The following is a 13,452-nucleotide window of genomic DNA, read 5'->3' on the forward strand; positions in this document are numbered from 1 at the left end:
CAGAGTGTTCAAGAAAATAATGGATTATTACATTTTTCAAAAATGGAGAAAACTGGATAGTTTAATAGTTGAATTAATGAGTCGATCAATGTTAGGCCAACACTGAAAACCTGAAAGTACTAAACGGTCGTTTCGTTCTAGTATAGAACTCCTGAGCAGTGTGCATCCACGATCCTGCATACAGGACTCAAACCCAGGACTTTCGGTCTCGTGCGCGAACGCTTAAAGAGAAATTAGTAGTTTGATATTACTTGTAAAACGGAAAAGAAGCACGTTCCACTTCTTCTCATACTATGCAATTTATTGGTTTTATTTATTAATTATCAGAAGGGGTTTTTGTGGAAATTTAGTATATTTCATAGTTGAAAGCGTGAGTCGATTGAAGCTAGACCACCATGGAAAACCTGGAAACAATGGACGGCTGTTTCGTCTTATTATGGGACTACTCAGCAGTGCGCATTCACGAACCCGCACTCGCGAGAATCGAACCCAGGACCTTCCAGTCTCCAGCCGGAGCCCTTAACCGATAGACCACTGAGACGGCATCCAACGGTGTTAATATCTAACTTCAACTGATCCACGAAGTTGAGCAACCATTCACCAATTGTCTTCAGTGAGTTCCTATCTCACGACAGACGTGATTTTGAACTCCACTGGTCACTGCTTCTCACTAGAGCTCCTGGATATACTTCTCGAAGTCACTAGTGAGCATATGATTATATTAATTATCAGAAGGGGTTTTTGTGGAGATTTAGTATATTTCATAGTTGAAAGCGTTCGTGGATGCGCACTGCTGAGTAGTCCCATAATAGGACGAAACGGCCGTCCATTGTTTCCAGGTTTTCCATGGTGGTCTAGCTTCAATTGACTCACGCTTTCAACTATGAAATTATTAGATTTAATTATTACTTTACAAGTAGGTTTAAACAATTTTTTCGATACTTATCCTTTTTTTTAAAATATCATTTCAATATTATTCCAGTATTCCATGTATTACATAACCTCTGATCTAACAATCGATGAGATCACTAAACAATTATATTACGGTTACTCCTACCCTGTATCACCTCCATTTTTCCATCGTTATTATCATAATTAGAACAACACATGTAAGCGGACAATATTGTTTTCGATTAGATCCTCATCAGGCTTTACTCTAATATACAGTAATATTTATATCCATATACGAAATTATTAAACCAATCAAAGCAGTTTATGAGTCAATGATAACCGTGGAATAGATTACATAACTAAAAATAATAATAAGTAAAAAGTACAAATTGATAATGTAATGACAGGTGTACTAGTTGTGATAAGAATAATAAAAGGCTTGAATCAATGTTACATAATAGGAAAATAGGTCAATGATTAGAAAGATATAGACACTGAAATAACATTCATAACATTCATACATTCATTCATAAGATTACGTAATAAGAAGTGTTTAGATAATTGAACGGTGGAGCGAATATTAGAAAAATTATAAGTAAATAATTGATAGGGGGGTGAAGAAAAATAAACGAAGAAAGAGTATGGAAAATAAAATTATTTATTAAGGCCAAGGGAGAGATAAGGGTGTTACAAATTTCTTATGAACACAAAGACTTGGGTTGTTGGATCGAATTCCTATAGCTTCTGCTATGTGTAAGAGACGAGATTGAACCCCTTAAGGAAAAGTAGTAGGAATACGATAAATAACTTTAAAAGACTGGTTTCTGTCAACTTCATGACCGCTATTAATCAAGTGTGAAAGAATCGAGCTCCGTATCGACTTGACCATACCTTTTCCTAACCACGAAGGGAGGTGTTCACTAACTCTTTGGTTCAGTTGTCTGGTAGTGCGCCCAATATAGCTTTCTCCACAGGAGCAGCTGAATTCATAGATACACATAGAAGTGGCATAACCAGGCAACTTATCCTTTAGTTGGGGAATCACCATAGATCGTGTCGAGTAAGAAAGTGGGAAGACAGGCACACTGATAGTAGTAAAAATATTAAATTACGATAACAAAAGTCTTATCAATAGTTAAACATTGGAAATAGGAGGTCAAACGTGGGTAAATAGACTTAGAATAGTGATCACAAAACATTAAAATCATTAAGTAATAAGAAGTATGTAAGTAATTAGATAGGGAAGGATGCAAACGGAAAGAGGCGGGAAATGGCAAACAAATGATAACAAAATTAAAAATAAAATAATAATAATGTCATCCGTTATATCCGGCCATGGATATAATTTAAACAGTAGCTCGACCCATGAATTAAGTAATCGTAAATTATTTTAATGTTTATAAACTACAGTAAATCTATTTAATTTTTGTATCTCAGATTCGTGGCTATCAGTACTCAGTAGCTAAGTGGATAACGCGATGATGTTTGAAGCGAAAAGGTACTGAGTTCGAGTCCCAGAGTGAACATCAACTCCGAGATGCAGGTACATCCAGTTGACGAGTCCCAAGTGGGGCGAAACGCGCGTCGAACTGGATTCCACTGCTAACCACTGTCCATCTTTGCTTACTATCCTTTTTTAATTCAAAATTATAGAGTATCTTGATTAATTATAAAAACCGCACATTAAATACTTTATTTGCACATCTTTCATCCGTTGTCCTTTACATCCTTCATGATTCTTCCATCTCTTGATCCCTTTCTTTTTCCTTTTCTGTTTTCCTCAGTGCAATATTCTAAACCTCCTATTGACAGCTATTTCACTTTCGATTGGTGTTACATCTGACTTACATCTGTCAATATAAATAGCACACACCACAATACTAGTAGAAATACTCAATGTCACTTTATTTGTGTTGGGGCGATTGTGAAAATTTCTTGCAATAGACATAATAAGCTCAGGAAACATTAAGAAGTATTTTATCCAATCAGCGTTTGATTAGAAGTTTTGCTAGAAATATCGTGAAAATGAAAAGTCACATGTGGAGTTTCTGATTGGCTGATTACTACACTGCTACTATATTCAGTAGCACTCTAGAATTTTCAGGGAAACCCAAGAACTTCTAAAATACTATAAAAACCCTATATTTTCTGTACATTAATGAACCATTGGAGTAACGTGTTTCGCGTATATTTTACGCCTTTTCTCTCGTGTTCAAGTCGCTGTGTAGTTCTAGCTTGGGGGATTACGATAATAGCTTAGGATCCGAATATATAGCGTTCAATCAACAAGAAGATATAAATGTTAGATCACAATGATCAATTCTATTTACTTACCATGTACATCAATCACTGTAAGTGCACCTAATGTGATACGTTCACCACTAGTTAATTTACCTCTTACTAATTGTACAATATCATCAATTTGTTGATTACATTTATTATGATATTCATTTAATTGATTATTTTCAATAGATTCTTGCACTTCTTTTGTCCAATAAATACTTGATACACAAATAACAACCTATCAGGAATAAAAAAAATAGATCAGGAGGGGTTTTGTGGAGATTTCAGTATTTCCATAGTTGAAATCATGAGTCCATTGAAGCTAGACAACCATCGAAAACCCGAAAGCACTGAACTGCCGTTTCGTCCTATTATGGGACTCCTCAGCAGTGCGCATCCACGATCCCGCACTCGCGAGATTCGAACCCAGGACCTACCAGTCTTGTGCCGGGGCACTTAACAGGCATCCAACAGTGTTAATGTCTAACTTTAACCAACCACTATGAAAATAAAAAAATAAACAATAAATCTATATTATATAACATAGTAATGATGAACAATCATTTAGTGTACTACTGACTATCGATATTTGAGTAGTATATTGTAAGTCATATATTATATGGGGTTAGTTGTAGCTTAAACAACTCACTGACAAAGTAATGAGTAAAGTAAAATAAAACATCATATCTGATCAGGATTTTAAGTAAGTATTGATAACCAATAGAAACCAAGTTTTTCTGTTTATTTTAACATACTATTTCAGATCAAATAAATGATACTATGATACTAGTACAGTCAATTTAGCTATTAGACTGCCATTTGATCAGTTGAATGACATTGGCAACAAAGACATTATGGTAATGGTTGATTCTGTTTGATAATTTAATGTACGTTATTTTAATGTAAGGCAATCGCTTAACATATTATCAAAGCTAGGGCCACATTCCTACAGTTGAAAAACATATGAAACTCAAAACAACTGTCAACTAGTATCAAAGTCACAATCTTCAATGTGAACGTCAAGACAGTCCTACTGCACGGAGCTGAAACTTGGAGAACCACTACAATCGTCATCAAAGAGGTACAAGTATTTATAAACAGTTGTGTACACAAGATACTGAATGTCCGTTGGATGGATACCATCAGCAACAACCTACTATAGCAGAGGGGGTGGCCAAACTAAAATGAGGCATTAGTACATAAAGTCACTAGTTTCTGGTTTGAACGATGTTGGGGTCCGAGCGACTATCGTAACCAGTGGTTAGAGACCGGGTGACATACCTCAGAATCGATCACATTGGTGTAGGTGTATACATTCTTTGTCTTCCCTTAAACCGTGAGAATAAAACTACATACAATGACTCAATGTAAGCCACTTCTTCGGAGAATAAATAACCGAATCCTACATGTATCACATCCTTGTATGGAGTGTTTTTTACACTACTACTGAAGTAACCGCTTTTATGGATTTGGTATTCATCTTGTTGTGCTAATGAAGTATGGCAACTTAGACCGATGCATATATGTGCCTAGTCTTACGTTGTAGCTGACTGACCGAAAATGTTATGCTTAACCTTAAATTCAAAAAGAAAAAAGCCCATTATATTCATTATGAAATAAGAACTAGACTATAATTAATTTTTCTTATATTCTATTAGGAATCTTACTTGACCTGGCCAATCCAATACCCATTTTTTTCTTAAAATATCAGGATATGCATGAACACTATCAGCAATCACTTTCCGTAAACTGCTTAACATAACATCTTCAACTTGTAATAACCATTTTTCAACCATACCCTATAACAAAAAATAAGAACATCTATCTGTCTATTACCTTTATACAACAGTTAAAATGAGTAAACAAGTATATATGATCTTATTTGTTTGATAATGTTACATGGAGAATATTGTGAATCTCGATTTCGTTCTGTAAGATGTGTACTTACATCATTTCTTGAATAATGAGTTGTTGATGACTTTCATTTTCTTCTTATGTCTTCATTTTGTTCGAATCAAAGTAGTACACGTTTTATCAGTCCAGTAGTAACCATTCACCTTTCGAACTTATCTACATTTGTAAGACTACAAACAATTGCGGTTGAGTTTAGAGAAATCAGAATAGCGAACCGTTTATTCATAATAACATTGAAAGCCTTTATCACCAATTAAAGACTTATTGAAGAGTAAAGAACTTCATCTGCGATACCACTAGGAATACATGTAGTTTGGGGCTAAGTTTCAGGAACTAAGAAGTGATATTATGAACGAAATGTTAGAAAAGAGAATAAAACTAAAGAGGAAAGTTTGATGATGAATTAGAGAAAGTTAGGAAATGGAACTCAAACTCTCTTTAAAGTATAACAGTGATTAAGACTTCTCGTTTATTCATATCGTGGAGGGATATTTGTCATTATGGAAGCTAGAAACGAAATTAGCTTAGTATTGAGGATCTTATCAACAGCCAATTATAGAACAGTGATTTATTGACCGGACCAATGACGCGTAAACCCGTACGAGCAGTCTACAATCCTTATCTGTCTTCTTTCCTGTCGGGCCCTGCCTGTTGAGTCGAGAACACTAATAACAGCCCCTGCCATATGAATCATGTGTTTCAAACATACTGGATTTATATACAAACTAAACAGACCACATCGTACCATAAAATAGAAAATAACATTTGTACAAGATCTGGTCAAAAGTGGCTGTGAATGTGGAAAACTGTAATTAATAGACTAGGAATAACTTAAGAACGGTAAATCGTCTAATAATGGTCTATGGGTCAAAATAAAGCTTATGGTAAGGAGAACGTGAATATGTGTATTTTAGTTACATAACAATTATATAACTAAAATATATGTATCGTATCCGTCTATAAATAGTTCTCAAAAGTTACCATTCATAATTCTCGTCGGCATATAACACCTCATCTTTTTTTGAAGATTCAGAGTTTATATCTAGACTTTAAATTTTCCTAATTTATTCTCCCCCACGAAATAATGTTGGATCCTCATATCCCCAAGTTATAGTTAATGTGACTTACATCTTTCTTTCTATCTGTCTTACCTTAGCTTTAGCTGGATGAATTTTTGTAACAAACGGTACTGATTCAGATTCAGCTGATGTCATCCCAATAATTTCTTGTTGTTCTGTAAATATTAAACGACTGATACCTAAATGGACAAACAAGTAAGCAAGAATGTTGAATAGATTGATAAAGGGTTAGAAAAATAGAATAATAGATAAGATCTCTATAAAATATCAATGAAAACAAGCAGCAACAATTCCCTTGGTGTTGTTTACTTGTATCATCCCATTGTTATTTAGGACTGCTATTGATCAGTCTCTTGTTGGCATATGTGCATCCTGTGCGGGCTTTCTCGATATTGTTTGAAGCCAGAAGCTTTATAAGCAAAGATGGATAGTGGCTAGTAGTGAAATGCAAGGACACTTGTTTAGACCTATTTGAGACTCGTAAGCTGGATATACCTGCATCTCAGAGTTGATGTTTACTTTGGGACTCGAACCCAGTACCTTTTCGCTTCAAAAGCCATCACGTCCTGATAGCCACCTGCTTGCGCAATGGGGTGAAGTTTTAAGTCACTTGGTGTTGTTTACTTGTATCTTCCCATTGTTATTTAGGACTACAATTGATCAGTCTCTTGTTTAAATTGAAATGCAATAGATTTTAAACTAAAAAATTTCCTTTTCGAATAGCTTTTGTTGTAATGAAAAATTGTGAATGAAAAGTTTGTTTTAATCAAATGAATGTTATGTATACATCTGTGTAGTGAACAAGAATATGGGTGGGGACAAACAAATGTTCTTGAGTTCAAAATTACAGAGTTGTATCATCAATTGTGAAAACCGTAAGTTCAAGACTTCATTTGCAAATCCCCTATCAATTGTCTCAAACTCTCTTGTTCCTTCATTGTCATAGCAACTACTTTCTGTTTCCGTTCTCTTCGATTCAATCTTCCTTACTTTCTGCTTCCAGGCATTCCTTTCCTGACTGGTGTTACTACTTATTTTTGTCGATATAAATAGTATACACCACATATATACATATACCGTCTGAAATGTGGACACTAATTGAAATTTTATGCCTATTTTACGAACATTAAACAACAATAGTAATATTGGGTGCTTTGATTAAAACTTTTGTAATTTTTTGGGATGATTTGCATATCAGTCTGATATTATTCCTGAAGGTTCAAGGGAACGAAAGAGCATTAGATATCCATCTCGTTCTTGTTTATTGAAGAGTACCATCAAGCATGAAATACAGTTCTAGAATTTCCTACCTACTAATCTCAACTGTCTAAAATCAAAACATAGTACACATGATGACAAGCTATTTGAATTAGTGACCAAATTGTAACTTCATCGATAGAAGTTCGTCATCCTCCACTAAGTAACAGACAAATCGTAACATCTATAAATCACATTTTTCTATAAATTACCTTCGAAGCACTTTTTCAAATGTGGTTGAACCCTTTGAGGATCTTTTGTTTCAGATAAAATTTCTAATAATTCGTCATTGGATAAGAAGAAGAATCTAACAATAAAGCAAATAAAAACATTTAAAAGAAACATAACAAACTAAGCTAACTGTACGGATTCAACCATCCTGGTGAACTACAACTTCTTAAATATTTCTGATAAGTCTTCTAATAGAACGTTAGACTCTGTTCCTAAGCTCTTCTAGTAACCCTCAGGCTAAATCTACATACCAACTTGAACACGAGAGAAAAGGTGCGAAATATGGAAGAAAACGCTTTGCTCCAAAGTTCGTTTATGTACAGAAAATCCAGTGTTTTACAGTATTTTAGACGACCTTGGTTTTTCGGAAAATTCTGGGACGTTACTAAACCTAGTAGCAGTATAGTTAATCATCCAATCAGAAACTTAGTCACATTATGTCAATAGTCTTTTTTAACCACATCAGTCTCTCATGCGAAGAGGAGAAGAACGACCAACTTCCCTTCCTAGACGTACTTCTAAGCAGACGAGAAGATGGCTCAATCAAACGATCCATTTTTCGAAAACCGACGTCAATACCTTAGTTACTGTAGTTATTGCCCTGTGCAATACAAACGGGATTTGGTAAGGTGCCTATTTAACAGGCTTGATTGTATTTGCACAAACGACGCCATTGATGATGTTAAGTTGTTAAACAAGACATTAATGGGGAATGGTTATCCACCTAAATTTATCAATAGATGGAAAGTTCATGGCACAGTGACACCTACTGTAGCCTTGGTGGAGAAAAAGCCTGTCTGCATCACCTTACCATTTAGAGGTGATTCAAATAGCCTTTTATTGAAACAAAGGCTTAAATCAGTCATCAACAAAACGTTTTGTGCAGCGAAGGTCATTATCAAAGAAAGAACGAGGTCCATGCTTTATCCATAACCTAAAATACATGAAAACGATTGTCACATCCCATTGCGTTTACCAATTTAAATGTGTGTGTGGTCACACGTAGATAGGGAGGAGCGATCGTGATTTGAAAATTAGAGTGTGTGAACATGTACCAAAATGGTTGCAGAAACAAATAGAATCAAATGACCCAATAAGAGTAGAGGATAAACATCCATCATCCTCTATTGCCAAACATATAATCGAAACAGGCCATAAGATTGATCTTAAGTCGGTTTTTGTGGTGTTGTATACTAAGGTTTATTGAAGTCTTAGGCATACGAAAATGCAAACCCTCTTTGTGTATTCGAAAACCTACCCTGGTAATATCTGCTTATTATCCAGAGTGATTAGGTGTCAAATTGTTTTCACATTATTTTTATCATTATTATCCTTGTCTATTCTTACCCCCATTTCTAGCCTAGTTGACCTTTTAATTTTCATATAAAAAATGTTCTTAACAAGTATATGTGTGATCAGATTGTTCGAAATGTATTGCGCTAATATATCATCATATAGTTCTGATAATCTTCGTCTTCCTAAGAACAAATTGTTTTTGAACACATAAAGGGGACTACAATTTCCGTCTAGCCAAGGCTTCAATAAACCTTAGTATACGTCCTTGAAGGCTTTTGTACAACACTACAAATGCTGACTTGATATCAACCTTATGACCAGTTTCAACCAAATGTTTCACAATAGAGGAAGATGTCTGTCTATCCTGTGATCTTATTTGACCATTGGAATTCATTTGTTTCTTCAGCCATTTAGTAAGGGTGATAGCTTAGAAATCCAAAACGACCTGGAGAAATTATCTGAATTGTGAGAAACCTGGCAATTGCCTATAAATACTTCCAAGTGAATTGTGATGCATATTGGTCATCAAGGTACAGATACATACACGATGAATAACACTGAGGACACCCCAAAAATGTTCACAGGCCCAGAACGAATTACTTGTCAGATGACTATCGACTTTCCCATCGAATCATCAACGAGTGGAATTCATTACCTCAGCACGTGGTTGAGGCGCCATTCGTCGACTCTTTCAAAAGAAAGTTGGATCAACTGAGAGACCATCATTGCCAGGACTAACACAGGCCATCAAGCCTCCTGTCCTTTCCAAACTGAAACTGAAACTGATTTAGGTATGTGTTCCACCGAAGAATTCATTACATGCAATTAAAAATAGATAATCAAATAATAAATTATACAACTAACCGTGGGAAATATAATCGTTTCTTTTCTAAATAATCATTTAATCCTTTTTGTATTTCTTCAAGTAATAAATAGGCATCATTTAATCGTTTGAACATATCTTTTTGATTTGTAGCTATTAAACAAATTGGATTTATTGCTGTTTCAGTCATTAATTCACGCCATATTACATCAACAATACTAAATTTACGACCTTCTTCAGGCATTTGTGCTAAAATATCTTCAGATGAAAATATTGGCTCCAAATATAACCATGTAGCTTGTACCTGTATTTTAGATTTTAACCATAAGATTATATCAGAAGGGGGTATTTTCTGGAGATTTCAGTAATTTTCTAGTTGAAATCATGAATCAATTGAAGCTAGATCACCATGAAAAACCTGGAAGCACTGGACGGCCATTTCGTTCTATTGTGAAACTCCTCAGCAGTGCGCATCCACGATCTCGCCTCTCGAGATTCGAGCCCAGGATCTACTAGTCTCGCGCGCGTGCGCTTAGCCACTAGACCATTGAGGAGTCCCACGATAGGACGAAACAGCCGTCCAGTTTTATGGGCATTGACTCAACTATAAGATTATATGTTTGTAGTAAATATGGAGAACTCTGATCATAAAAATGATAAATAGTATCTATTTAAATGGTAGTTTTGTGAATGTTTTGTAAACATTTCAAAAGTTATAGAATTTTTACAACGAACTGAAATTAAGAAGCTATTTAATTCTATCTTGAAACTTTGCAATATTGTGCATTAATGTGTGATAGATTCCAAATCTTTAGTCTAATGATACTGTTTACAGCATGAAACCTGAGGGTCAGGTTCAATTTCATGTGAGATTGTAGGTTCACATTGTTGAAAAATGATTTGCTAGTATTAGGTACCTACAAAGTAGTATGGTTTATGCTACTTGTGTCGACAGACATAAGTAGTATGTAACAGTAATCAGAAGTGAAATACATAGGAGCAGAAAGCTAAGATTGGATTATTGAAAGAAAAAACAGAGAGGGAAGTAAGAAGAAATTGTGACTTGGAAAAATCATACAGAATGTTAAGAACAGTTGATGGAATATTTGCAAATAAAGTATTTTAGGCATAGTTTTTATATTTTACCGAAACACTCTGTAATTTTGTATTAAAATACATTGGTTGTCCTAAACTGTGTTCTCGTTCATAACAGTAGTACTTAGTCTACAGAAAGTTTAAATGATCCCAATTCATGACGAAGATGACTTTCATGAACAGAGTAGTTCTGCTGAAATAATAATTCTTGTTCTTTTAAAATGAATGGAGTCAACTATAGTGAAATACTTCAATTTACGTTTATCTTATTATGTTGTAACTTACTTTCAACCATACATCTAATATATCATTCATTGAAATTAGCTTCGTTTCCCATGAAATCATTTCTTCTTCAAATGGTTTAATATATGGTGAACTACGCATTGTTTGTGCTTTAATAATATGATCATCTAATACAACTTGTATATCATCAACTGCTGATAATATTGATATTCCCTAAGGTAAACAAACAACAATTACAAATGGAAAATAAATAAACTTCTATATTAAGCATAACAACTGAGACTCATCAATGTGATATACCTCCAATTCAGTGTTAATGTGCACACTGAGATTCGACATTCTTGAGTGTCAACTCAAACGCCAGTAGTCTGACTATTTGGCCATTGATTTTAGACAGTCATCAACTTGTTGAGTAGTCATAATAATAAATCTGAAGTATTTTTATTTTCAGAAGGGGTTTGGTGGAGATTTTAGTAATTTTATAGAGTTGAGATCATGAGCCACTTGCTGAGGAGTCCCATAATAGAACGAAACGGCCGTCCAGTGCTTCCAGGTATTCCATGGTGGTCTAGCTTCAAGTGGCTCATGATTTCAACTCTATAATATTTTTATTTTCCTGATGACTGATACCAATTAGTTTTGATAGCGTTATAAAACGAGTAAATATCACTAGAATTTGTAATTATAGGTAGTAATGAAATACTCATTTAAGCTGAGCATACCGCGAACAGAAACTGGCCAAACGAATTACTGAAACCTAATAATGCGAAAAAAGTTACAAGCTTGGTGAGACTATAATTTATGGATGACCTTTGTGCGACACCTTAGTGACCTTGAAAGTGTCCACCTAATAACTAGGACCAAATCAGGGTCACAAACCAGTGTGAGGAACTAGAATTATGATTTATAGTTTATGGTTAAGGTTAAGAATTAGATTTATGGTTTTCATTACGAACTGACATCAGCTATAATGTCAAAACTCTATTTAGCCAAATGTATGAATGAATTTCGCGCCAAAATCCGAGTCCTATTATCTTATACCTGATTGATTGTTCCATAGATTATGGTCTCACCAAGTTGAAAAATAAAAATAAAAAATAAATTTAAGTGATCAACGTAGTTTAGGCCGGGAAATAGAAGCAGATATGAAAAAGATGTACAACAACTGGAATGAACTGAAAAGGTTCGCCCAGGACAGGGTTGGATGGAAAATGCTGGTCGGCGGCCTATGCTCCTCCACGAGGGGTAACAGGCGTAAGTAAGTGAGTAAGAAGTAATGTAGTCTAGGTAAAGTTGATATAGTAAACCTTACAGACATTAATAAAAGGTATGAAAGAACTTAATTGAATGATAACTAAATGAAGATTACTTACTGTATCCCTGTAAGGTATCAATTCAAATTTCATTAAATTCCATTCATTTTTCATTTTATTTATAGCCATTTCAAGTTGATGTTCTTTAGCAGCTCCAGCACCAACTTCTTCTAATTGTTCCATATATGGTTTTAGACCATATTCTAAAAATGTCATTAATTTAGTATCTTCTGTTGGTTTAATATCGAAGCCTACAATTTCACTCATTTGATCCCAATGACGTGATTGTATGCCTGGATTACAGACAATATGAATCATTGGTAAAAATTGTTGAAATTTAGTTATTTTATCCTGTTTGAAACGAAAAAAAAAGAAAAGACAATCCAGAGAACAGTGTAACAAAATTTTGAGGACTAAACGTAAAACGGTTCTAATAATGTACCAGTGAACATTGAGTTAGTGTAGTGATGAAATGGAACTTTTGATTGTTTTATTATTGACGTGAACTACTGCTTTCAGTAAAAAGTTCTGTCACCAGAATTCCCTACTGATTGCAAAATAGCACTGGACGGCCATTTCGTCCTATTATGGGACTCCTCAGCAGTGCGCATCCACGATCCCGCACTCTCGAGATTCGAACCCAGGACCTACCAGTTTCGCGCCAGTGCACTTAACCGATGTCTTCACTAATGTTCTTGTTCACTACAGTTTCACTTTAAACACTTAATTTTCTTAGAAATGATCTTTCTTTTCAGTAAATTATCTTTAAGTGTTTCTTAGATATTCAATGTGTTGTTGCGAAACTTCATCTAATACTTCATTATGTATAATACTTTACTGCTTTAAAGATGAATTAAAGGGTATCAATTGAATTTCTTCAAACTTTCATAAATAATCAACTGTCTGTTTTCACAGTTTTAAGGGAACCCGGAAGCTTAATATTAAAAGAAACACTATTATGACTCGATGATCACTAACATCATATGTTAAGGTACATCTTCTGTAAGGCTTTCCAATTGTAGGTATT

At 34.6% G+C, this 13,452-nt stretch overlaps 1 protein-coding gene across 1 annotated transcript in view; it reads right to left on the reverse strand.

Annotated features, from left to right (window-relative positions):
• Smp_156080 (dynein heavy chain, putative) overlaps nt 1–13,452 on the reverse strand; it is a gene marked incomplete at both ends in the record, with an annotated part of 118,388 nt that overhangs the window by 76,757 nt on the left and 28,179 nt on the right. The window contains 8 exon segments of the mRNA XM_018791532.1: nt 2,367–2,517; nt 3,226–3,412; nt 4,842–4,973; nt 6,240–6,346; nt 7,637–7,731; nt 9,816–10,078; nt 11,155–11,325; nt 12,486–12,776. Of these exon segments, the coding sequence (XP_018647318.1) occupies nt 2,367–2,517; nt 3,226–3,412; nt 4,842–4,973; nt 6,240–6,346; nt 7,637–7,731; nt 9,816–10,078; nt 11,155–11,325; nt 12,486–12,776 (1,397 nt within the window).

The sequence above is a fragment of the Schistosoma mansoni genome (genome assembly GCF_000237925.1).
Source record: "Schistosoma mansoni, WGS project CABG00000000 data, supercontig 0229, strain Puerto Rico, whole genome shotgun sequence".
Taxonomy (NCBI): domain Eukaryota; kingdom Metazoa; phylum Platyhelminthes; class Trematoda; order Strigeidida; family Schistosomatidae; genus Schistosoma; species Schistosoma mansoni.